Source organism: Pan troglodytes, chromosome 6 (genome assembly GCF_028858775.2).
Source record: "Pan troglodytes isolate AG18354 chromosome 6, NHGRI_mPanTro3-v2.0_pri, whole genome shotgun sequence".
Classification (NCBI taxonomy): domain Eukaryota; kingdom Metazoa; phylum Chordata; class Mammalia; order Primates; family Hominidae; genus Pan; species Pan troglodytes.
The window spans coordinates 105538513-105565185 of record NC_072404.2 but is presented as its reverse complement, the minus strand read 5'-3'; the positions used below and the strand labels follow the sequence as shown (position 1 = coordinate 105565185).

At 39.9% G+C, this 26673-nt stretch overlaps 1 protein-coding gene across 14 annotated transcripts in view; it reads left to right on the top strand.

The window, feature by feature from the left end:
- Positions 1–26673, top strand: part of SLC25A13 (solute carrier family 25 member 13) — a 237626-nt gene that overhangs the window by 169567 nt on the left and 41386 nt on the right. For all 14 annotated transcript variants that reach the window (XM_054687647.2, XM_527824.7, XM_063815466.1 and 11 more), the window contains 4 exons: positions 3783–3867; positions 4354–4512; positions 17274–17326; positions 18674–18754. In XM_054687647.2, coding sequence (XP_054543622.1) covers positions 3783–3867; positions 4354–4512; positions 17274–17326; positions 18674–18754 — 378 coding nt within the window. The remainder of the gene's footprint in view (positions 1–3782; positions 3868–4353; positions 4513–17273; positions 17327–18673; positions 18755–26673) is intronic.

Here is a 26673-nt window from a genome sequence, read left to right as displayed (position 1 = left end):
TTTTCTCTGTGAAAGGATTCATAAGTTATGTGGAAACAATTTTAGGAATGCTAAATTTTATTTTATGGTTAACAGAAACCAATCTCTTGAAGTTGTGGGAGTCGGAAACTTAAGACATGGAACCTTCTCCTTTAACTCTTACCCAGCTTTCTGTAGATCAGGATTAGAGAAGAAAAGCCTTCATAGCATGTGTTAGTAAAATAAATGGTGTTTGTAAAATAAATCCACTCACAGGCGAGTGTCGTTTTTAGAAAAATTTCTCCTTTTAGGCAGAGCCATCTCTGAATCCTGTGAGACCTCGCAGTTTCTGGCATGGAGCTCTGGGTTTGTACAGAGACGCCAGTGTGACCACAATGGGTTGCTGCAGGCTACACTTTTAGGACTGTCAGACCTTGAGCCAGGGCCCCCTTCTTTTAGCTCTTTCCCACCCAAATGCAGCGGTGAGTTTTGTGTGCAGCATGCAAGTCAAAGTAGTGGGTGTGTGCTCAGTAAATTCTAACGAGCACCTCTGGAAAACCAGCTGGCCTTGCTTAAAAGAGGAAGCCGATTTCTCTGAGTGCAGGAGAAAGAAGTATAATCACGTGTAGAGGTGGAAGCAACACTGCTCTCCCTTCCCTTTGATTTTTAACACTGCTTAGGAGATGATTATCTCTTCGTCTGTATGCCACCAGCTATTGTAGAAATTTGGGGATTAAGAGAAGCAGAGAAGTTTTTTTTAGATCCCTCCTACTCTTCAGCTGGCAGCGGCTTCCCACAATTTTTCCTTTATGCTCTTTGCAGCTTTTGAGAGTTTATGATGGGTGCTCGTTGATACTGGCCATGAAAGGGTTAGACCAGATTGATGAGATTTATAGCAGGAAATGATTGGCTGCCGCTTAGAGGTTTAGGGCAATTCACAATGGCCTTACCTGGAATAGGCTTTTTACTGCATGAACCCTAGTGGGCCCGACAAATTCAAGCAAGGGAGGTCGTCCACCTGTGGGCACAGCGCTGCCTGTCCAGCACTGTGTAGCACTTGTAGCATTTATCCTGGACAGAGGAGTGAAGGAGCAGAGTTTTGTCTCATTTCAAGAACATGCTACAGTTCTGGCTTTGGAAAAGTTAAATAAAAGTCTAGGATTTCATTTGTCTTTTAGGAGAGGAATTAATGGTGGTGGTAGGTCCCTCCTCCCCCCACCCTCTATAATTTTTAGAGTATTTTCACTCATTATTTTGATGCCAGAACATTTCTAAGTATTGCATATTTATATCCCTGTAAATAAAATATTGCTTCTCTTTTGGATGCATCTGTCAAAACGAAGGTACTATTGATTTCCATCTATATAGGGCTACAGTTGGAAACAACTCATAGAATTTGCAGAAGAAATGTTTTGTATCTTAAAGAGGCATATTTCTATGTAAAGCTATTTTCAGTTAAGTGACTTTGAAGGAGATTCCAAATGATCTCATTGTATTAGAATTGTGTTACATTGACAGCAACTAAAATTCAGTGGGTTGATAGCTGGGGTTGCTGATTATTTCCATTGTTCACTGATTTTAATTATCATGGATTCTGAAAAACAAATTTTATTGAATGTATGTATTCATTCAACAGGTATTTATTAAGCACTGACTATATGTCACCCTCATTTGACAACTCTCTGTGACATAAAATTACTGTTTTATTTATGCAGACAGAGAAGTGCAGCACTCTGAAATGTTCTGGCATCAAAAACACTGTGAGGATAATAGGTCAAAAGAACCAGAAAACAATGACTGACTGACCTGAAGTATGAATTTAGAAAAGATGGACAAAAAAAGAGAAAAAGTAACGATCAACTGTAATACAGCCACCTAGTTTTAGCTACTGTAAATGTTTTGAGTATCTCTGGGTGGTAGGGAGGCAAAATATTAGTATTAATTTTATATGCATATATATGTAAACCTCTTACAAGCATTTTTAATAAAAAGTGACATCATTTCGTATATAGTCTTAAAAATTGTTTTTAAAAAAATTACCAGGAAATAGGTCAAACATTTAAATAGGTACAAAGAATCATATGACAAATACCTATCTACTTACCATGCTCTTTTTAGCCTATGTTTTCTTTTATAATTCCTTGTGAACATTTAATATCAAATATTCTTTTACAGTATCATTTTGAATGATAGGGTTTTGTTTTAAAGTTATTATTTTTAAAGGCTATAGTCCTCCGTTATTGGACATTTAGAATATTTCCCAAATTTTTGTTCTTTTTGTTTAAAGAGCAAAAATTTGGGAAATAATCGAAATTTCCAATAAGTACTACAAATGTTTTTTAAGTGCTACATTCTTGTAGCTTGTTACATGCATGATTATCTTCTATCCTAACTTTTTTCTTTTTGAGATGGAGTTTCACTCTTCTTGCCCAGGCTGGAGTGCAGTGGCGCGATCTTGGCTCACTGCAGCCTCCGCCTCCCAGGTTCAAGTGATTCTCCTGCCTCAGCCTCCCAAGTAGCTGAGATTACAGGCATGCACCACCACGTCCAGCTAATTTTTTATTTTTAGAAGAGACGGGGTTTCTCCATGGTGGTCAGGCTGGTCTCGAACTCCTGACCTCAAGTGATCCACCCACCTCGGCCTCCCAAAGTGCTGGGATTACAGGTGTGAGCCACTGCACCCAGCCTATTCTAACTTCAGAGGTTATGTACATTTTAAGGGTTTGGGTGTATATTACTAAACATCTCTCTATTTATGCTTGCTTTAATGGCAAATTTCAGAAGGCTTGTTATCAACTTTTGCCAGGCTGGGTATTGCCACTTAAAACAAAAACAAAAATACATACAAACCAAAAACCTGCCAATTTGATTGATGAAAAATGATGTCTCATTGATGTTTTTATTTGTTTTATTTACTTTATTTTATTTTATTTTTTTGAGACAGTCTCACTCTGTTGCCCAGGCTGGAGTGCAGTGGCACGATCTCGGCTCACTGCAAGCTTCACCTCGCAGGTTCACGCCATTCTCCTGCCTCAGCTTCCCAAGTAGCTGGGACTACAGGCGCCTGCCACCACACCCAGCTAATTTTTTTCTTTTTTTTGTATTTTTAGTAGAGACGGGGTTTCACCATGTTAGCCAGGATGGTCTCAATCTCCTGACCTCATGATCCACCCACCTCGGCCTCCTGAAGTGCTGGGATTACAGGCGTGAGCCACCGTACCCGACCTATTTTTATTTTTGAGATAGAGTCTTGCTCTGTTGCCGAGGCTGGAGTGCAGTGGCGTGATCTCAGCTCACTGCAACCTCTGCCCCCTGGGCTCAAGTGATTCTCCCTCCTCAGCCTGAGTAGCTGAGACTACAGGCACATGCCACCATGCTGGTCTAATTTTCGTGTTATATTATAGAGATGGGCTTTCACCATGTTATCCAGGCTGGTCTTGAACTCCTGTGCTCAGGTAATCCGCCCGCCTCAGCCTCCCAAAGTGCTGGGATTACAGGCGTGAGCCACCGTGCCTGGCCTCAGTGATGTTTTTAACTGTGCATTTTTTTTTAATGAGAATTTGAAAATACGCTTATAACATCATTTTTGTCAAAGGATGGTTTTGATTATATTGAAATTTGATTTTAAACATTAATAGCACTAAAATCTTTTTATTAATAGGAACTTATGAAATCCATTCCTACTTTTTTCCTTGACATTTTAGTTGTATCATGGATTTAGAACCCAATGAGTAATGTTTAAAGTTAATGTATGGTCATTTTTGTTTTATCTTCTTTTCTGTCACCTGTTTTCCTGCTCTCTGATTCCTGTGCATGCAAAGCAGAAGGCCTCAGGTGATTCAGCTCGACCAGTTCTTCTACAAGTTGCAGAGTCGGCCTACAGGTTTGGTCTGGGTTCTGTTGCTGGAGGTTAGTCATGGATGAGAGAAAAATTTTCACTTTGTTATTCCTATTCTCTTTTCTCTGATTTTCCATCTTGAAATGTTAAAGGACAAAGTCTTCTCTAGTCTTTCCCAATGCCAGTTATCAGTTTCTACCTGTGAGGTAGGGCAAGAGTAAAGGGAACTCTTTTCCCATACCTGCATGTGATCAGGGACTTACAAGTGGCATTTTCCTCTATCTATAGATCAGGCCTTCCAAAGACAGGTTACTAATGAGGTTGGGCTGTAGCAATGTGCCTTAATTTAAAATATCTATGACATCCTTTTATTAGGGGATACTTGAATGAAAACCCTCAATTGTTTATTAAAGATATAAGAAAGGTAGTACTGTTTTAAAATCTGTATTTAAAATTCAAAACACATTTCTTTTCTCAGTCTTTTCCTTGACTTTAACTACCTTCTTCTTCTGACCTATCTTACTTTCTTCTGAGATAATGATATTGTTTAATTTTAGCTGTTGGAGCCACTGCTGTGTATCCTATCGATCTTGTAAAAACTCGAATGCAGAACCAACGATCAACTGGCTCTTTTGTGGGAGAACTCATGTATAAAAACAGCTTTGACTGTTTTAAGAAAGTGCTACGCTATGAAGGCTTCTTTGGACTGTATAGAGGTTAGTGCCACATGCTCAATACCTGTTAGGTGAAATAACACTCAAAGGTTTGGTTTCTCATCTTAGTGCCTGACATGAATTAGCAAGACTGCGTTAAAATGGAAATACAGCAGATTTTCAATTATCCATGCTAATGGGAGTAGGCTGGAGGCATCTAGGGCTTGGCTAATCAAAACAGCCCATAATCTGAAAATTATTTATAGTGCTCTGTTGTATGTTTTATTTCTTAAAATAATAAATTATTTTTATAAGCATCTTCCGTGAATTTTTGAAAGGCTCACATTGTTTGCATCCTTGAAGTACTCTATTCTCCAGCTAACAGGGAAAGGTATTCTGCCACCAGGACAAAGCCTACTCAGGATTCATGATTTTCCTGGAATACACCACAAAAAAGATAACGAAGGGTTCAGTAGAGCTCTCTTTTGCTGCTTCATCCTGAATTAAAGTTGCCCCTTTTCTTCATCTGACTCTCAACCCAATGGAGTTGATTCACACACCCCTCTAGCCAAGGTTTCCCCCCACTGAGACAGCCTGAAACAGGTAATCCTTCTTTCTCCACCTTTTCCTTTAACCATCTAAGGTTCATTAAGCAATGGAAGTAGTAGCAGAGAGTATGTCATCACTGAAGGAAAGGATCCCACAGACCCTGACTGCTTTTCCACTGGCATTGGCCGAAGGAGACTTCTCAACTGTTCTTTCGGGGATTGCCTTCTACGAGAAGGAAACAGTGTTTCTGCATCAGTTAAAATACAGTATCACAAGGCAGTTCAAACTCAGCTGCTTTATAATTTGGCAGCGGCAAAGCTGGCAGAGTTTTCCCTCCTCTCCCCTACTAATGCTCTCTCTAGATGAAGAAAACAGTATTTAGTACTCTGCTGAGGTGGACGGTGAAACTGGCAGACATGGAAACCTGTGCCTCTGGGCCTCTTCTGCCATCTGCTGACTCTAGTCTTCAAATTAATTACCCCAGTTAAAAAAAACAAAAAGGATAAACCTTTCTTGAAACCTCTCACCTTAGAAGCCAGAAAGTTTCAAACTCCAGAGAAGTTCCATTTTGCAGGTCCTATTGTGTAGGTAGGTAGCCCCCATCAAAGGCCTTTTGATCTTTCCTCTGCCCTCTTTTCCTTATCCCCTGCCTCTTCTTACAATTTGGAAGGTCTTTGACCTCAGGTGATTGATGATGACCCTTTCAGGGTCACTGCCTTCCATTTGAAATGCTTTTCTTCCCTGATGGCAACAACTTTGCAAATGAAATGGCTTCCAAGTAGTACAAGGTTAATGTCACAGTTCCTATTCTGCAGTGAGTCAGGCAAAATTGGCCGCCTTACCTGTCCATATGGGTGGTTTTTGGAAGGGAAATCTCGAGTCTCAAGTCTGGGCAGACATCTGAGCATTGCTTCATAAACTACTTTTTGGGCTTTTCTTGGTATTAGATTAAATGTCAAGGATGCCTTTAGAATTGTAAGAATGCTTCCCAACACTGCTCAGTGTCTTTAATTTGCTTAAGTTGATTTTTTATTTTGAGTCCTTTTTTCTCGATCTTTGACCATACCTGGCAGGTCTGATTTTTGGTTACGTCTATATTTCCCTTTTGCAACCTGTACTGTTGGCAACTAGAAGTGTGCCTGAGTACTGAGTGCTGAGCTAATGTGGGCTATGCAAAGAGGCTTCCACTCTTGCCGTTTCAGTTCTTTTATCTGTAAGATGAGAGTGACTGCTTTTAACTTCTCAGAGGAGTAGTAAGTCAATATATTAGGTACAGACAGAGGCTCACTGTAAACACCCAAGTGGCAGCTCTTCACCCTTTTCCTGGTTTAGAAATGGCCATTTATCTTTGGGTGCCCCGACCTTAAGGGCAAGAGACAGAGCTGTCTGTCAGGATGATGAGTAGAGTGTGAATATAAGATTAGTTCTAGGAGTCACCTGTGTTCATTTCTTCCTGATATCTTTTCTGGTAAACCATTTTAAAACAAAAGATTTACTGTAAAATTTTTGTTTAGTCCCATTCTGTAATTTGGATCATCTTGAGAGCAAAATGATGACTGACAGTTCAGGTTAAAATAATAATGATACATAACTTTGCCATGAAAATGACTTGTTCCTATTCTTGATTGGTCAGGGATCAGTTCTCTTTAGTTTCTTGTACATCATCAATAATTAATAATTGTATATAACTGCATATTTGTAAGTGCTTATTGGGTAAGAGAGATCAGATGAAAATGTAGGTAACTCATGGTTATTGTTGTTAATTTAAAAAATTACAATATAAGTAAAAAAGACCTGACATATTTCTGAGACTCAGTATTATCACCTTTATGTACAAAGTCAAATTATGAAATACCTATATGTGATTCTTTGTACATTTCTCATAAAATGTAACTTTATTTTAAAATTATATTATTCCAGAGGAAAACTGTTACGTTTAAATTAGGAAAATATAGTATTGCTGCTATTAATGCTTTCACCTAGCAATATTTGAGAAGGTATCAGAGTACATCTTTAATTTATACACGTTTTGAAATATTGAGCATAGTTTTTAGTATTACAGAATTTTGCTCAACATGTAATTTTTCTCTATCAAGGCCTATGTAATTGCTCATATTTCCTGAATGAGATAATTTGGGAATGTTGCAGTCGTAAGCTCTTTCTCCTACTTTAAAATTACCTTTGTGTATACTTTGAAAAAAGTTGGCATCTGGCCTCAAAGAAGGTGTTTTTGTAGCATGCGATCTTATTATGAGGTTAATAAATATCTCTTTTTCTTATAACAAGAATATCAGAAGCTGTTTTTGCATTTAAAAGCCTTTCCCTGTGGCATTAGAATGAAGGTTATTTTTAAAGAACTCTTGTAGTGCTCCATCGCAAGTTTTGTTCTTTGCCTCCCCCGCAGCTGGCTGCATCAGAATAGTTGTGGAAGTTGCTTGGTAGTCATCAGAGAGCGCCTCTCAGATGAGTCATGAGACCTCAGAGAGTCATGAGAGGTGTTGTGAGTTGGTTAATTCCTGCTCTCCATGTATTGGTATAACTCCGTTTTCTTTATTTCCAGGAGCCTCTCTCCTATTTTTGTGTAAGTTTTAGTTGCTGGAAAAGAGCTCCTTAAAAATCCCATGAGTCTGGCTCTGCAAACCTTCTCTGCAGTGCAAACTACTTTTTTCCTAACAAGAAAATGGCAAATTTTCCTAGTTTGTTGTTGTTGTTGTTGTTGTTGTTATTTCTGAAAATCCAACCCCCAGGCCAAGCCTGTCTGTATTAAGGGAAATCACACCTGAGATAATCCAGGTCTTCCTGAAGTCACTTGTAAAATTCTTTCTCTGTTTCCTCCCCAGTCTTCAGAGTGATTTAATGTGCTCAGGTATTTGAAATCCTTAATGAATTACCTGACAACTTGTTTGGTTTGAATGACTGGCATAACCAAATGAATCAGTCATTGGCCTGCTATAGATCTGGCATATTAAAGAACAACAATTGATTGGGTAATCATCCATAATTAAATGCTCTTAATGTTCCAGGAATAAATAATTTCTGCTTTTAAACTTTGTTGCAGTCTTCTCTCTCAGATCTTTCAGGTGATGAGATGAGCAGCCTTAGACACTGGAAAATGTTTTGGGAGAATCTTGGGGAAAAAGATGTATTAAGAGAAATATGGCCGGGTACGGTGGCTTATGCCTGTAATCCCAGCACTTTGGGAGACCGAGGCGGGTGGATCACCTGAGGTCAGGAGTTCAAGACCAGCCTGGCCAACATGGCCAAACTCTGTCTCTACTAAAAATACAAAAATTGGCTGGGCATAATGGCGGGCCTGTAATTGCAGCTACAGGCTGAGGCAGGAGAATCGCTTGAACCCAGGAGGATGCAGTGATCTGAGATTGTGCCACTGCACTCCTGCCTGGGAGACAAGAGTGAAACTCTGTCTCAATTTAGAAAAAAAAAGAGAGAGAAATCAGGGTCTGTCAGAAATACTTCTTAGAGGAAAATTTTTGTTTCTATTGATGGGAGAAGCCCTAAAGAAAATCTCCCAGAAAGAGTAATTAGATCATTTTATGAATTAAACTTAATTTAAGCAGTGCTTAACCTTTGAGGAAATTGGCAAAAAAAAAAAAAAAACGCATTTTTTAATCAGCCCATTGATCCAAGCTTGCAGAGTTGTAAATATTTCTATTTCAAGTTGTCTGTGTAGTGCAAAGCAGTCATCTTCCATCCTGGAATGTTCTCAAGGTGACATCTAGAGGATGTTGTGGTGATATCTCAGGGAGTTATTGATACTTTTATATTGCAGAGGGAAGTTTTGGCAGGCAGCTAGTTTAAGCCAGGTCCCTTATCATTGATGGTACTATAAAAGGGAGTATCCAGATTCTTTAGAATCACAGTGAGATTCTTCATTCTTGCATAATTCATGGGGATAAAATAAACTTTAGAATTCTGGCACCAAAATAAAATGATTGAAATTTCCATGACTGTTTTGCATTACTTAAGAACACATGCATCTTGAAACAAACCATAGTTAATCTGTGAACTGCACTCATGTCCATCCATGTCCACCAAAACTTTTAATGATTGCAAAAAGGATAGGTTTGAGTCTTTATTTTCTTGGCCAATTTCTGCACGTTTTCATTTAGAGCATTAAGCTATAAAAAGATCAGAAGACATGTATTTGGTTATAGGAAGCCACATAAGAATGAGCAGAAGATTTCAACAGATCATATGTTGGGTTAGCCAATCTCCAGAAATCTACAGTGAGCTAACTTTAGTGAGCACAGGGCATTGTAATCTGAGACTGAGGCGACACACACTGGATCTAAGGTGGATGAGAGAATTGTTAGAGACTTGAGAGTGCTACAGTAACAACTGATGACCTTAGAAAATTGGAAAAATATGACAAAAAGATAGACGTGTAGGTATCCTAGAGAAGAGGTTAATGAATGAATTAGTTCCACACCTCAAGAATGATAATTTATAACCAGCTACTGTTGCTGAGACTAAAACAAGGGAGATGGATTAAACCTCAGCAGGAGGGAAATAGTTTAGATAGAAGAAAAGATAACCAGGATCCTGAACGTTCTCATGTACTACGGTGAAAAACTGTAGGAGTATCTGATCGTTTTCCCCAATTCTCTTTACTTCTAGAAAGCCCCAGAATAGAGGAGTTGAGGAACTGATTTTTTTCCAGACCATAATCATAATCACTTATTTTATGTTTTAACACTTTGTCTCCCAAAGGCATCCTGAGCCATAGCTAAGATAACAGACAGTGCTTGAAATTTTGAGTGTAAATAATTTAACCTAGATAAACTGGCATTTAAATCTTCATTTCTGCATTTGTCCCTGGCTATTTCCCCAGCTCCACTGTACAGCCACCTTGGGGTAGCAGCCCAAAGAGCCTGTCAGAATTGGGTTGTAATGAAGGCTTTGAAAGGGGATAGTGTAGTTGGGAAGGTGGAAATGCCTCATGCCTAGGGGCAATCTGAGTCAAAAGCAGACAGACAAATGGGAGGAGGAGGAGGGAGGAAAGAATGCTTGAGCAAGTGAAGAGAGAAGGGCATGGCAACAGGAGCAGGAATAAAAAGCTCTAAGGCAGGGCACACAAAGTGCTGATAGCTGCAGAATGAAGGTTAATCTGATGTTGAAAGCAAAGGGGTTTCTCGGGGAAGATAGGGACAAGTGTTCTGGTTTCAGTAGTGAGGTCAGAAGGGTAAGAATTTGACATCGGAGGGGTTGCTACCAGGTGGAAACTAGATAACACAACAGTGTGCTGGCTGTGGCTTCAGCTACAGGAATAGGGGTGTCTTCTGGATTAATTTTTCCTGCCAAAGTTTACTGCTCGTCTCTGCCCTGAATACCTTCTACCCTCTATTAGATGCTCTCAGCTGTCTTTCTCTGGTTTGGGCTGGCCCCTGTCTCAGTTCTATGCTGAGATAGAACTGGTAACTACTGCCTTAGTTACCAAGTTTCTTCCTTGGTAGTAGCCCCTCCACCTCTGTGGTCCTGCTAGCGTTGCCCAGCGTGGTCCTTTGGCACCCTGGCCACTCTGGGTTACAGTAGCCGCTCAGCGTGGCTTCAACCCACTCCTGACCCTGCGCCTTCTTCCCAGTATATTCCTGCTCTCACTGGTTCACCAGGTTATAACCTACAGCTTGGCTCTGACATTCAGTGCCTTCGAGGTTTTAAGGAGTCTAATATTCACCATCTGTAGAGACGGGGGAAGCATGATGTGGATGCCTGCTACATGGGCACCATCCCTTTGTTGTGTAAAAGGGTCAGGCAGGGCAGGGTGCTGACCCAGCCTGAGCTGAGGCCTAGAGAAAAGTTTCAGAACAGTCTAGTTGAGAAGAAATGCCTTTCCAGGGCAGAGGAGGAACTTGGAGCAATAAGTCTGTTAGAGAAAACTGGTACCGCAGAGAATTAAGGAGCACAGAGCCCTGATTTGAGAGTACTGGCAGGCCTGAATTCAACTCTGAGTGCTACTACATAGTCGCTCAGAAGTTAGTGACTTGAAACAAGCTGCTTAGCCTGTCTGGATTCCAGTTTCCATGAAGGAGGAGGAGGAAGAATAAGTGATAGTGATGATGAAGATCAACAACAACAACAAAAATCCATTTCTGTAGTCTTTACTGTCTGTACTTGGTACTGGTCTGAGGATTTTGTGAGTATTAACTCATTTCATCTTCACGACTACCCCGTGAAAATGGCATCATGATTATTCCCATTCTACAGATGTGGAAACTAAGATACAAAGAGATTAGGTAACTTGTCCACAATTACACAGCTAACAAATAGCAAAGTCAGAATTGAAGCTCAGCAGCCTGGCTCCAGACCTCGTGTTCCTAATCACTTGGCTCTTTTGTCACCTGGTAGAAATTACATTGTGAAAAGTTGCTTGTCAGCAGAGGTTAAGGATCATTTAAGTTTTTAACTATAATATTTTATTTCAGCTTAATAACATAGTTGAAATGTGTTGTTTTGTCTGTGCCGCTACTTTACCTTGCCCAAAGTATACAGGGCCCCTGGACACTTTCAGACCACATGTGCTCTCACTGCCTGGGGACAGCTGTTCTAAGATAGGCATAATGTCATGGGCACAGCATGATACTCCTTAGCTAATGGTGGACTGTGAACATGATTCAGGCTGAATTGCCTCTTGCAAACAAAAGAAATCAAGGCTATGTATTGAAAAGATAGGTAGAAAGAAGCATTATGTCTTTTGGAATACATAATATATGAGGTAAATAGTGTCTGGTTCTTTGTACACTTATTCATATAATTATCAAAATAAACCAATAGATAGTAAGTAGCACCCTTGTTTTGCCAAGAGGGAACCTAGAATTCAAAGAATTACTACCCAAGATCACTCAGTGTGAAAGATGCACAGACCTAGGATTCTAGCCCAGGTCTGTCCACCTCCAAAGCCCATGCCCTAGATTGTTCATTTTGCTGCCAGCCCATTGGAAATAGCCTAAAATTAGTTTAAATTAGGCCAGCAATATTGAGTTTCTTTCATAATCCCTTCCAACCCTGAAATTCCAGTTATATTTCTAACAGGTTCTTAAGAATAGCATGCTAGCCCTCTAGTTGAACACAGTGGGCCCAGGAACCTCTTTTGGGGATGTCCTGTGAAGCTTGAGTTGGAGACCCCTGATCTGGGCTTGGTCCCCACACCTTCAGCTCCTTGGTTTGCGCAAGGGACTGAATTCAGAGGGGATAGTGTGATTTATATCTCCAACCCATGAAATGTGAAGACAAAATACTACATTAATACTGTACCCTGTAAATCTTTTCTCGCATTAGCAGCCTTCTGGTAGAGTCGCGTTGCCAAGGAAGCATTGCCATATGTGCTGATGGAGCTGAACTAAAAGGAGAAGATTGGAAAACTAACCACACTAATAAATTTCATTTGAGGCAGTTGGAAAATGGACTGCTGTTTTGACAAGTTAGAAACAACACACACATCCATTCTCTGTTTCAAATGGTTAAAGTGAATTTCCAGGACCCAACAGAAACATCTTATATTAGAAACCTGATTTTTCTGCTGAATTACCCAGATGTCAGATATATATGCACTTTAGACTTAATTGTGGTTGTGATGAAGTGCCTCACCTAGACTCTCTGCTTTAGGCATTACTGGGCCGTGCTACCTCTCCTCCCTCTGAGGTCAAGGTACAAGGAGGGAGTTTGGAATTCCCACCTCTTTGACTTTTCCTTGTTTCACAGATCATGACCTTCTTACAAAGACCATTTACCCAAGACTCATGTTTTCAAGGCCTACATCTGTAGTGGGCCTCAGATTATAATCCAGTCACCTTCATTTTCCTGTTTAACCAGACAAGGTAGTCACTACAAGAATGGTTCTTATCAACAACTTCCGTGAGTGCCAGCATCTGGCCTAGGTCTTAGGAATGGATTTGTGCTTTGGTTTTATTCTAAGTTGAAGTTAATCATTTAATATAAGGAAGCTCGGGGCCTCTAATGTATTACTTTAAACTCCTAGCTTCTCTAGCTTCCTCAGGTCTCTGCTCTTGCAAACTATCCTTCACCTGCCTCTAGAACTTTTTACTTTTTGAACTTTACTTTTTACCCTAAAAGCCACCCCATGCATCTACAGAATTTGGTGCATGCTCCTTAGTGGGCCTGGGAGAGAAGTTGTGCAGCGTACCAGGTAAGAGCACAGGCTGGAGTCAGACAGCCTGGGTGGAACCCCGTTCCCCCGTCAAACAGCTGAGCCACCATGGGCAGCTCCCTTAAAGTCGGCCTCAGTTTCTTCTTCAGTTGCTGTGGATAAAACAAAAGCCACTGTTTAAGTAAGGTGTTGTGTGGATTAAATGTGTTCATTCACATAAAACACACAGTACTGTAGTATGTGGATGTAGCGAGTGCTCCCCAAATATTGGCTGTTGTCATTATCACTACTATTAATAATATTGTTATTTATTATCTGGTCTTCTGTGATCCAAGCACAGCCTCCAGTGCCCTGACTCCATGCCATAGCCTTAAGATGTTGGTGCCTTTGCACACCAACTGTTTCCTCTGCCTGGGTCACCTTGCCCTCCATTCTGCTTATTGTCTCATCTTTCCAGGGAACCTCTGCTCACCCTTGAAGTCCCAGGGCAAATATCTCCTCTTCTTTGATGTTTTTTCCCCTCCTGCAGGCAGAAGAACTGGTTCTCTCCACTGGGTTCTCATAGTCCTGTGATGCCCCTAGGGTCTGGTATGCAGCACCTGCTGTTGTTAGGTGGTTTGTCCCCCATCTGGCAGGTGGAGACAACTAGCGTTCCCTTTCCCTCTAAACTCTGAGTTTCTTAGCGGGGAGGCACCAGTCTCACTGTGTTCATCCCAGTTCCTCTCAGTACCAGGCAGACAGAGAAGGCATTTGGTAAATGTTTGCTGAACAAATAGCTACTTGTTGCCTTCTTTGTAGTCTTAAATACGGGGTTTTCCCTTTTGTTTTTTGCCGTTCACAATGCATTACTAAATTTATGGTGAGAAGGATAAATTTCAGTAGTTTGAAAGGCTGGCTGAAGTGATTGTATCTAACACAGTAGTCATTAGGCTCTGTGGCCTGTTTTTTTATTAGTCATTTAAAAAGACTGTCACAGGATAGTTATGGAGACAAGAGTTCATCATTTAAATCACAGTGCTTTCAACCCATCCACAATTTTGGTCTACAATTTAATGATGAGAAAAATACATCTAGCAAGTAAATGTTTAACTAAACATTTTGTTACTTGATGTGAATACAGGGAGAAAGATGAAAATTTCAATTGTGAAGAGGTAGTTTAAACAGGCATATGCCCACATATTACTAGTAGAAATTAATGTTGTACTTTTACTAGGTAATAACCAAGCCTTCTCTTATTATAGATATCTTACTGAAAGATCAGTGAGTGAGTGTCATGAGTATAGTTTAGGAGAGAATGCTTGCTTTGGATAAGAATGCTTGCTTTGCCCAAATGGTTGCATATTCCCGTTTTTTCTCATATGCTGCCTCAGCTCATTTAGATTCTAAAGAGCACAGCCCCACTCAAGCTAGCAAGAGCTTAGGGGGGCTTTTGATAAACATTCACACAAGAGAGAAAGAAGGTAGAAATCTCGGATCCAAGAGCAGGAGCTGCACTGGAGCCTGGCCTCAGTGGGACCCAAAGGTGATGGGGACGGGCACTCCCACCTGTGTGCCTTTCATGGGCTATGTGCATTCTCTTTTTAATCTCTATTCCTTTTGCTCCACATTCTCATCTGTCCACCATTGCACTTCCTCTGCTTATTCATGGTTTCTGCTTCCTTGTGATATTAGCACACACGTGACTTCCAATTGGCTGCTTTCCTTGCTCCACCCATGACATCTTTTCATCTTGTTGCTTCTGTGCTAACTTGTCCCCTCTTCTCTAAAGACTGTCAGTCATCCTCCTGGAGAAGGCATCCTAATTGGCCAGCTCTATTTTTGGTAGCAGGCTCAGGTTGCTGAACTCTTGATTTGCGTGTCTTTTAGGTGTTTTACATTGTCCAGTCAGCTGTGGCCCTGGGGATGAAGCAGGCTTAGATGTTATAGTTGCTTAGTGAAGGGCTGCAAACTCAGGCCGGGTGAGATGGTTCACACCTGCAATCCCAACATTTTGGAAAGCCTAGGCAGGAGGATTGCTTGAGGCCAGGAATCTGAGACTGGTCTGGGCAACATAGTGAGGGCTTATCTCTTTGTTAAAAATAAAAAATGAGAAAAAACAAAAAGAAGCATTGCAAACTCAAATGCTGATAGGATCTAGGCAGGTTATATAAGTGAACAAATGCAGCTGGGTGTGTGAGATGCAGATACACATTTGCACATTAACACAGAGTTGAGTTGTATATAAAGATACAGATTTTTTGAGTAAGATGGCTAAAGCTTGTATCCCAGTCTCACCACTTAACAGCTAGGTAACTTGGAAGAAATTACTTTATCTCTCTATGCCTTGGTTTCCTCTCTATAGAGTGGTTATGAAGACTAAATGAGTTAATAAATTTTGTAAAATGGTACCTGGCACATAGTAAACGTGATGCACTTTTAAAGAAAATTTTCATTAACATCACCATCCTTATCCTTGTTTAATTCCACAATGAAGGACTTTCTCCCATTTTTCCATGAAAACATGAAGCTGTATTTATCTTTTTAGTTTTCCCCCTTTATAAGGCTATGAGCAAAGAAAAAATTTTATCAATTGTGACGATATCAGTAAAGCAATAAAAATAGAAACTGGAGGCCGGGCGCTGTGGCTCACGCCTGTAATCCCGACACTTTGGAAGGCCAAGGCAGGCGGATCATGAGGTCAGGAGATGGAGACCATGCTGGCTAACATGGTGAAACCCCATCTCTACTAAAAATACAAAAAATTAGCCGGGCGTGGTGGCAGGCGCCTATAGTCCCAGCTACTCGGGATGCTGAGGCAGGAGAATGGCATGAACCCAAGAGGCGGAGCTGGCAGTGAGCCGAGATCGCGCCACTGCACTGTAGCCTGGGCGACAGAGTGAGACTCCGTCAAAAAAAAAAAATACAAACTGGCGCTTGTCCTCATTGAGGTACGGGCCTCAAAGCAGGGTGGGCACCACCTTGCATGGTTTCTGTCTGAAGGATGGAGCCTCATGCAATAGAGCAGATGGCTGGGATGTCAGAAAGAGGTCCGGGGTCAGTCAGAGTTCGGTCAGAACTGAGCCCATGAACTGACTGTTAGGTCAGTGTGTTCATTGATCTTTTTTTTTTTTTTTTTGAGGCAGAGTCTCGCTCCATTGCCCGGGCTGGAGTGCAGTGGTGCAATTTCGGCTCACTGCAACCTCCACCTCCTGGGTTCAAGCAATTCTCCTGTCTTGGCCTCCCAACTAGCTGGGACTACAGGTGCCTGCCACCACACCCAGCTAATTTTTGTATTTTTAGTAGAGACAGGGTTTCACCTTGTTGGTCAGGCTGGTCTCGAACTCCTGACCTCAGATGATCCACCCTCCTCAGCCTCCCAAAGTGTTGGGATTACAGGCATAAGCCACCGTGCCTGGCCTCATTGATCTTTCTTACAAGGAGGTCAGATTATGTTTGAAACTTTTTGTTACTCAATAAAAGACACCTATAGGTTGGATACATACGGCATTCAAGCTAGTGACCTCTCAGGCTGCTCCTTTAGGAAGAGAGTGTGGGCAGGGCTGGTCCCTCAGAAGAGGCTGTGAGTGGACTTTCTTACGTAGATAAATTAGAAAATTGTACTTCCAATGAAGAATATTACCATGAACCTCTCTCAAAGTATGACACAGGGTGCAACATGCTCCTACCTTCAGGGTTAGCTTGGTGTGTGTTTCCAAGAAAAAACAATTGTGATTTAATTTTTTTTTCTTTAAGAAGAACAAATGAAAATGATGACATTTTTTAGTTCAGATATGTAGCTCCACTAAATGTTCTAACTGCCTTCCCCAAAATTGGTCCTTGATTTAGAAAATCAAGTGGTCCACTGATTTAGAAGGCAGAAGGGAAGGAGCAGACTTTGGGGGAATAATGAGATTTCCTATATCACTAATACTGTTGATTTACCCAATGTGCAAACGATCCAGAATGTGAGATGGAATGTACTTGGGACTGATGCGGCTGTTAGAAGTTAGTACTTAAACATTCCATTTCAAATATTCTCATTAAGGGTAATAGCAGAAAATTGCAGCAGAGATTAAGCAGTTTTTAAGTGGTAATCCCCTCTGTAGAACTGTTGATTTGTTTAGTTAATGCTAATTTATTTAATATACTTCTACTTTTTGTTGATTTTTAGGTCTGTTGCCACAGTTATTGGGAGTTGCCCCAGAGAAGGCCATAAAACTTACAGTAAGTCTTTTGAGTTGGTGCTTCTTATTAAGGGATTTTGTACATACTCAAGAATCTAGCTGGTATTCTTATAGGAAACAGCAGGTTTGTTTTCTCAGAGGTGCTAGCTAATTTGAAAGCAGGGGAACTCACCACACACATTTTTTCATTATTCCCCATTTAGCAGTGGACATCCAAAAATGTGATAATAAACTTGAGGACTTTTGGTGGTTGCTGCCATCATTGTTGTCATCACAGCAGTAGCAGCTAAATTCCCTTCAGTATCTACCATATTAGGCACATGACGTATATTACATTTTACTGGTTTAATCTCAAGCAAAGCATGATCCACAGTTTACGGATAAGGAAACTGAGGCCTATCGAGCTTAAGTAGCATACCTGTGTTCACACAAATCATGAGTGGGAGAACTAGAATTTAAAATCACACTTGTCTGACTCCAGAGCATGTCTTTCTATTACACCTGCTGTTTTTATAGGATTCATGGTTAGGGTGTGTTCTATAAAGCCAAATGTGCAGGGATCTGGGTTCTAGTTGAAGTTGATCCTTTATCAGATTATTTGCCCAGTGCTTGGCTCACATTTGACAGATGGTTGATATTCAGTTTAAGCGTTTGTGGAATATACAAATATTTGCATCGCTAAGGCCACAAAGCCCCAGAAAGTAAAACTCTAGCTTTAGGTTGGGCTGCGTAGCTTTGGAGCCTGAAATTCTTCTTTTACCATTTTGTTATGTGACCTTGAGATAGCTAATCTTCTCTGGCCTATGTCTGCCAAAAAGATATGACTGTTTCTTAAAATTTCTTGTACTACATACCATTTTGAGAATATTATATTAATTAATTAATGTAATTTATGTTCTTTGAGAATCCTTGAGGAATTTTTAGGTATTGAATTTCTTCTAAGCTGAAAAAGTCTGCTCAGCCAAATTTATCTCCATGATGAGTACTGTTTTAGATTAATTCTTGTTAGAAGACTTGAAAGTGATTTTTAATCAAGCCTTATAAAACAGTTTTAAGTTGTAAGATGTATGTTTTTATTTTGTCACTATTGTCAGTGTGTCTCCCTTCTTAAGCTATTCTAATTGCAGAACATATTTTTGGCTTTCATTTATCTTTTAACTTTTCTCCTGAAATATCAGTGATGCATATCTATTTTTCATTTTTTAAAACTATTATACTATTAAGAGTACTTCTCAAACTATTTTAAGATCTGTTAAATTGTGCAATTTATGATTACTCCAATAGACTGATAGAAAAAAAATAGCATATATTGACAGATGCATATTTATAAGTGTTTAATGACTTTCTTTATATTTTTCATCAGCTTCTATAAATATTTTTCTTCAAGGTGAACGATTTTGTGAGGGATAAATTTATGCACAAAGATGGTTCGGTCCCACTTGCAGCAGAAATTCTTGCTGGAGGCTGCGTAAGTACCTTTTGAAGCTCTCTTCATTAAAAAGACTTGTTTCACATATATATCACTACCATGGTCAACAGGTGTGGACTAAGGCTTCTGTTTAACCACAGATCCTGCACAAGGGCAGAGTCTACTAGGGCACCTCGGCTTTTCCTAGACAGGCGAACCATTCCAGAGGTGGAAGGGTAAATGTTTCTGATCTTACTGCCTGTTAAGTCATGCCTGTTAAATTCGTCATTGCTTATGGTTTGTTCTGCAATGGAAGTCATTTGTGGCAGAAGTGTTTGGCCTTTGAAAAATCTTTGCTAACCTTTTCTAAAGTTAATTTTTAGTACATTCTTTCCTCATGGCACCCTCTGCTGGGTCAGGCACTAAAACTTGTAGTCTGAAGTCAGCAACCATAGCTCTCTGCTTGGCTTTGCCTTGCAACTGGCAGAACTGTTCAAGCTTCCACTGCTTTTGGGAGAACAATGCTGGGAAATAACTGGCTGAGTGTGCGCTGCATTGTCAAAAATGCTTGGAATGATTGTTTCCTTATATGGATGAACAACTTGCATTTTTTTCTGAAGCTCAGCAAAACATTGTGTCTCGTTTTATCTCATGTACTGGTTTGTTCATGCGAATGTAAATACTTTAAGTAAATTAAACTCTTATACAAAGACTAGTGTTATTTAAAGATAAGATTGGTTAAATAACAGGCTTTGATCACTCAGGCAATACAATATTGGTTTTTTTTTATCCGAACCTATTTCTTATAAAAAAGATGAAGTCACTTTTTTAAATTGGCTTACTCTGGGCAGGAAGTAGTATTCCTAAAGTAATTTTTTTCTTGAAGATCCTTGAATTTAGACGTTGGGCAATGTTTGTGTGGAAAGGGCTTATTGTCCTATCTAATGCTGAACGATGGTTTCTTAAATGTAGCAGGACCTAAGAAGTCCTAGCTCCTGGTATTCTTTAGAGATGGTTGGAATTTGGCTACTGCCTGACTCTCTGTTTGATCACTGACCTGTCGGAGATGGGCAGGCAGGATCCCCTTGTTCTGTAACTTTAGGAGCGTTCAGGATGGAAAAAAGAAGCCTTTAATGTCCTAAATAAAAAGGGCACACAATAATAATCAAAGAGAATTTTAGAAGTTGCTCTTCCCCATAACTACTCTCCATTTAAAACAACTCTGTAGTTTCCATTTGAGTAAGTAGGTTTTCTAATTTTTGAGTAGGTGTATCCATAGGCTGTGCCTAGCCTAGTCCTTCAGATTGTTGCAGGGCCCAGGATATAGCAGGGTTTTTTGGTAGGTCAGGTGGGGTTGTTGTTTTTTTAAGTTACATTTTAAACTTTCTGAAAAGATATGATTATAGATTTCTGTAAGAATTAAAATGTAAAATTAATTATGTGATACTACTCAAGATGTTGGCAATCATCATGGCATGGTGCCCAGAGGTTTATTTTCTTTTTAATGAAAGCATTTTGCCTGCACATACCTCTGGGTGCCAAGGAGATTGGTTGTGGCACGTATTTTCTAGGTGCCATCTGTAGGTGGTCTTGTTTTTGCATATGCGGCCGCCCATTTCAAACACAAAGCACATTGGCATCAGAAGTGGTGCCTAGTTATGTAAAGAGATGTAGCCCTTTTCAAACCTGATCTAAACACAGGCTTAAAATTGGAGCCACTTAGGCTTTACAGCTACTTAAAATATCTGTGAAATGAGGTTTGCCATCCTTCATCTCAAAGAGGTAGACAGTGGTCCTTAGCTTTTCAAGTCTTCTCCCTTGCCTTTTTTCCCCCGCAATCATTACTTTAAGAAGTAAGAGTTTATTTTCAGTTAAGCAATCCTGTAGGTAGCAGACAACCCAGGTCCCTTTAGATCTCTGAGTAGATGAATGGATGGTTCCATTTTCTGTGTGTGTGTTTGTGTGTGTGCGCACGTGCTTTTTTTTTTTTTTTTTTTTTTTTTTCAGACAGAGTTTCGCTCTGTCACCAGGCTGGAGTGCAGTGGCGTGATCTTGGCTCACTGCAGCCTCCACCTCCCGGGTTCAAGCGATTCTCCTGCCTCAGCCTCCCGAGTAGCTGGGACTACAGGCACACACCACCATGTCCAGCTAACTTTTTTGCATTTTTAGTACAGACTAGGTTTCACCATGTTGGCCAGGATGGTCTCAATCTCCTGACCTCGTGATCCGCCTGCCTTGGCCTCCCAAAATGCTGGCATTACAGGCATGGGGCCACCCCGCCCAGCCATGCATTTTTTAAGTAACAGCAGCATCTTTCTTTGCAGGCTTTGGCAAAGTCTTCTCTATAATTGGAGTCAGTCACACACCTTAGAGGGTTGTTGTGAGTTCCACAGCCTCATCTGTCCTATTGGGAATACAAAGGGTTTTGTAAGGTTGTGTCACATGAGTGGTTCCTCATCTTAGTTCATCCAAGCATTGCTAGGTGTTGACTTTTAAGTCCCTGGGGAGCTCACCTTGCTTCATTATTACTGAGAATTAGTACACATGGCTGACTTTTGCACTTGTAACCAAAGCTGCTCATTTCTTTGAACAAGGCTTATTCTGTTTTATGATCTGTTTTCTGCAAAAATGAGGAAAGTATGTAGGGAGATCTTTGTCTCATAACTTCATAGTGTTTAGCTAAACAGCCTGTTTTATTGTATATATTTTTTTAGAATGAAAGTGTTAGTAAATTTGGAGGGGAAAAAATGATTGTCACTAAAAAGCAATAAAGTTTATCCCATTTCTTATTTATTATTTTTGGTATAATAAAGCCTGTAACTGAAGAGATGAAAAAATAATCTTCTGTTTCACTGACATATGTAAAAGGGCTAACTTTCACGTCTAACTTTATTTTTAAACTCATTTTTTGCATTTGAGATTAGTTTTAGTTTAGAGCACTGTTAAAAAATTGACTTCAGTTTTCTGAGCATTTTTATAGATTCACACTTTAACAGTAGTGATATATTCAGCATGTTTTAAGACAAAACTCGATGCTGAGACTGGGGTTTACAAACTCTAAATCTGAAAGAATTCTTTGTGGTTTGTGTTTTCTCCCTAACTTGGGTTTCTGCATTCTAAATTAGGGTTGTAGTTGTGGGAGTTCTGACGGAGACTTGGACCTTCAGTCTTCCCTGCATGAGGTATATATATATATGTATACCTTCTGTTTTTTTCCATCTTTTCCCTTCTTGGATCAAAAACTTGGCACCTTTAGAGGGATGTGATTGAGAATCTGTGTTAGTGACCATGGAAACTCTCAGACAGTGTGTCAGAAGACAGAGGTTCTGTTACCACTAGCCACTTCCAGTTAGGTTCCCAATGATTCTGAAAATTGATGTATTACCTCTGAATATATTGTTTTTATTGCTTTTTTGCTGTTACTTTAAGAAAAAAATAAAAAATAATGTATGTAATGCAATATGATCTGTAGGCTGCAGTGCTTCATTCAACAAAGTAAGTGTATGACTTTTATATATCTAGTGTAATATGCATCTAAGTTGAAATCTTGAGGAGCCTGGGATCTTTAGCTTTTGATCCTTTGATCTTTAAAAAAAAGTCACCAGATAAGAAATACAAGTGGTGCAATGACTAGTTTCAAGGAAGAAATATAAATATGATGATTAATTTATTTGGCCTGAAAATAAATCTAATATTACTAAGAAAGAAAGTCATGAAAGTATGAACATCTGTCTTATAAAGCCATATTTAGTAAAAACTGTTTATATAACAAGAGAAAGTAATAGTATTGTGTAGTAATTTTTGGAAAGACAAATTAACATGTTTTTTAAACTATGGTCCTTTGATAATGGGTCCAGGGTATTTTTTCATTGTGATGCACACATGTGTGTGCGTGAGTGTGCATGTTGTAAATATAATTGGTGTTTATAGAAGTTTATATTCATTTTGACTGCATTTTGAGTTGGAAAAACAATTTATATGCTTGTGTCACTGGTTCTAAAAGGGACTGGTGAGACTAACACTGTTGGGAAAACATGGAATGAAGAGTAATCTTAATTACACTCCCCTATAAATAAGTAGGACCCTAATGCAGTTTCCTGCCTGATTCCTACCATAATGGTGATTCCCATATGCATGATGTGTTTATGCCAGTTTGTCCAGCCACGTATCAAATACTGTTTTTAAGGCAAGGTTTTATTACTCATCTCATACATTACATTCAGTTGCAGTTAATTTATATTTTGAAAAATTTTGAAAAACACAACAATACAGACACAGGTGTGCCTGCCACTTAGATTGGTGGCAAACTTGACAGTGCAGTTGGAGGCCCTTAATGTACCTGTCCAAATTGCTTTTCATTCCCTTACCTCTGTCTCCCAAGAGAAAACTCTGTCCTGACAGTGGTGTTTTTCATTCTAAGCATGTCGCTCTACTTTTTATTACCTGTGAATATCCTAAGCAGTATAAATGTTTGTTTTTGAATGCCTCATCCTAACCCAGTGCTCTAGGAACACCTCATATGATTCCCAGATTGATGCCTTTGCATTTTTTCCCATTAGTGCAACTCATGTGCTTTGCTTATCAGAAAATAATAGTAAATGGGAGTATTACATTCAAAGTGTTGGAATGCGGCAGATACTGCGTATGTCTGTTACAGATGTGTGGGTTTCTAGATGGACTTATGGTTGGAACAGTGTATTCATTTAACCAAGTTTTTGGTTACTTGGGGTTTCTCCCTAGACAACAGTCGTTTCTTCAGTCTTATGATTTAAACTTATACATGATACTTAGTTTAAAAATGTTAACCCTCCCCACTGCCAGCATATGCTCCCTATCTACCTATCAGCCTGCCTTCCCATCATCCCTCCCTTCTTCTTCTGCTGCCATGGTTCTTACCACCTTCAAACATTCTGTATAACTTACTTATTTTTCATGATTTTTGTTTATTTTCTGTCTCCTTCATGGTAGAGTACAAGTTCTGCAAAAGCAGGGATCTTCTTATTCATTGATGTATCCTGGGGACTGCAGGCATTGCATGGTAACCTGTAGACTCTTTGTAAATATTGGTTAAATGAAAGAATTTTAAAGCTAAAATCACTCAAAAGTGATCTTGTCAATCTTCACAGCCAATCAACGACAAACCTGATAATGGACTCATTTATATCTTTTCTTTAATGTTAGTCAAACCCCTTCCCATCATTAACAATAAAACTTATCACCTGTCTCTCCAAGCCATACTTAATGATAATTCCCAAATCACCAAGAATAGAAAGCATATAGATGGAGATCATTTTACAAAGTGAAAGTGTTCCTTTTAAAACCTTGCCATTCTAATTTTTAAGAATTGCCAACAGGGATGCTGCTGCTTCTTTTTGTGTGTGTGTGTGTGTGTGTGTGTGTGTGTGTGTGTGTGTGTGTGTGTGTGTGTAAAGTTAATCCTTTTGAAAATCATAGCCATTTGTAGTAAAAATAATCACATCTAACAAGAGGCAGTCCAGTTTCCTGTAAAGAACATGGGCTTTTAGTCGGTTTGGGGTCCCAAGGCCTTCACCTGCCAGATGTGAATCAAGGATTAGACAACTTAGTTGACTTCTCTGAGTTGCAGCTTTCTTGTCTATAAAATTTAGATAGCAACTTTCTCTTTCAGTTATCTATTGCTGTGTAACAAACCCCTCCAAAACTTAGTGGTTTAAAACAATAATCTGTTCTTTTTCATTAATGCTGCCTCCTTTCCGTGGTTTCTGTCTCTTTCCCATGGTTTCAGCTGGAGTGGTGAGGCAGCTAGAAGGTCCAAAATGTCCTCACACAAATGGCAATCAGCTTGGAGCTCAGCTGGAGCCATGGCTGGGGGAACAGGTTCTCCACATGGCATATCTGCGTGAGCTTCCTCACACTATAGTGTCAGACTTAAGAAGGTGAGTTCTGAGAGCAGAATAAGAAGCTGAGAAAAATCTCAGGCCCAGTTTTTGAGGTTATGCAACATTAATTTAGCCACAGTGTGTTTGTTAAAACAGGTTATAGGCCAGCCGGATTCAGTGCCAGGGAAAATAATCTACCTCTGAATGGGAGATATGGCATTGATGTTGCAGCCATCTTTAATGCACCACAGTTACCTTGCCTGATTGTGGGAAAAATTAAATGAGATAATATGTATGAAAGAATTAAATCATGACTTAAGTACTAGTCTTCCTCCTCTTCTGGTGTCTACTTTTTAACTTCTAATATATATATATATATGGAGAGAGAGAGAGAGAGAGGATGTTGTGAAAATGAATGTTTTAGTTTGGCTTTTTGGGTGAAGGGGAATGGAATAGGTGTATTGGAGTTTGGATATGGCTGTTGAGGACCTCAGCTACCTCAGGTGCTCCTGAAATCTCTGGTCTTCTTTGTGAACCTGCTTATTTGCCATTTCTCTACTGATTGATTTCCTCTGCTGGGTAACATAGCATCTTTTTTCTAAAAATGACTTTAATTTCATCCTGTGTCCACAGTGCATGCCAATCCCAGTTCCAAGGCTTTCCTCCTCACAGGAATGATCTCAGTGTTTCTCCATCATTGAAGAGGAGAGGTGTTCTGATTATCTATTGCTGCATAACAAATAATCTGAAAATTTAGTGGCTTCAAATAGATACTTATTATTATTCTCTCTTGTGGTTCTATGGATTGACGGGGCTCAGCCTGGGAGGGTTGTACTTGGGATCCTTATATGGTTATGGGCTAGTGGCAGCTGGGGCCAGACTCATCTGAAGGGTCAACCGGGATAGATATCCAAGGTGGCTCACTCTTGTAACTGAACAGCTGGGGCTGTGCTCCAGAGCACCTGCTTGACTTCTCTGTGTAGCTTGGTCTTTTCAAACATTGACAATTTGATTCTGAGAGGGAGCCTCCCAAGAGCAGGCATCTTAAGAGTCCTGGGCAGAAACAAGACTTCTTATGACCTGACCTTGAAGGTCACTGCCAGTGCATTCTGATGGTCAGACAAGCCAGTTAGGCTGGCCCAGATTCAACAGGAGAGAAATTAGACCCTACATCGTAATAGGAATAATAGCAAAGGATGTTTTAACTGCCACTGGAGGATTCAGTAAGCTCTGTTGTGGGCTGGGAACATCTTCATTAACCTTCACAAGGTGAAGGTTTCATAGCCCATCTCATGCCTTCTCTGAGGGTCTGTTGCTGATCCTAGAACCCATTCATTCTCTAGATTGCTTCTGGTAGCAGGGGGCAGAAACTCACCAAAGTTGGAGTTAATCAAATGAAGGTTTACTTTAAGGGTACCCATTAAATGAAATTGAAGGCTCTTGAGAATTGAGGCAGCATTAGGAACTGGCTACTCTCTCCATTTTCTCTACTTGGCCTTTGTCTCTCTCACAGTGACTTTGCATCCCTCTGCACATCTTTTGACTATTCTAATCCATAACTTCTTCTCTTCCTGAAGAATTGGTGTTGACTTTCTCAAGAATTCCCTTCATGTTCTTGCCAGCCACCTAGCCTTTCTCTACAGTAGGAGACAGCCTCTTTTCATCCCTTGCCCCAGCCCCAGCTAATTAGCTTAAGTTGTTCAGTTTTGTTTTGTTTTCCATTTAATTATTGAGAGAGGAAATCTGATTGGCAAACCTCATGTTTGTGCGCCAGGCCATACATATGGCAGCCTTGAGTCATGGCGCCACCCAGATATTAATGACTTTGCTTAACATTTCCATTTGTTTCAACTACCTATAAGTGTCTTCAAACCTTTCTTGTACTGTTTTGTTTTTAGCTCTGAATTCTGTAAGTTTGCCCTGAATAGTATTGTGTATACTTTGGTCATAAAATATACTCAAAGTCACCATTCCTTATGATTGAACTTGAAATCCCTTAAGATTTCATACTCACTCATATCAAACCAGGAAGAAAATTTCCTCATATAATGAATACATATACTCTGACAATCAGAGCTGATGAGACAGATTGCCTGAAGTGGATTTAAGTCTTACTTCGCG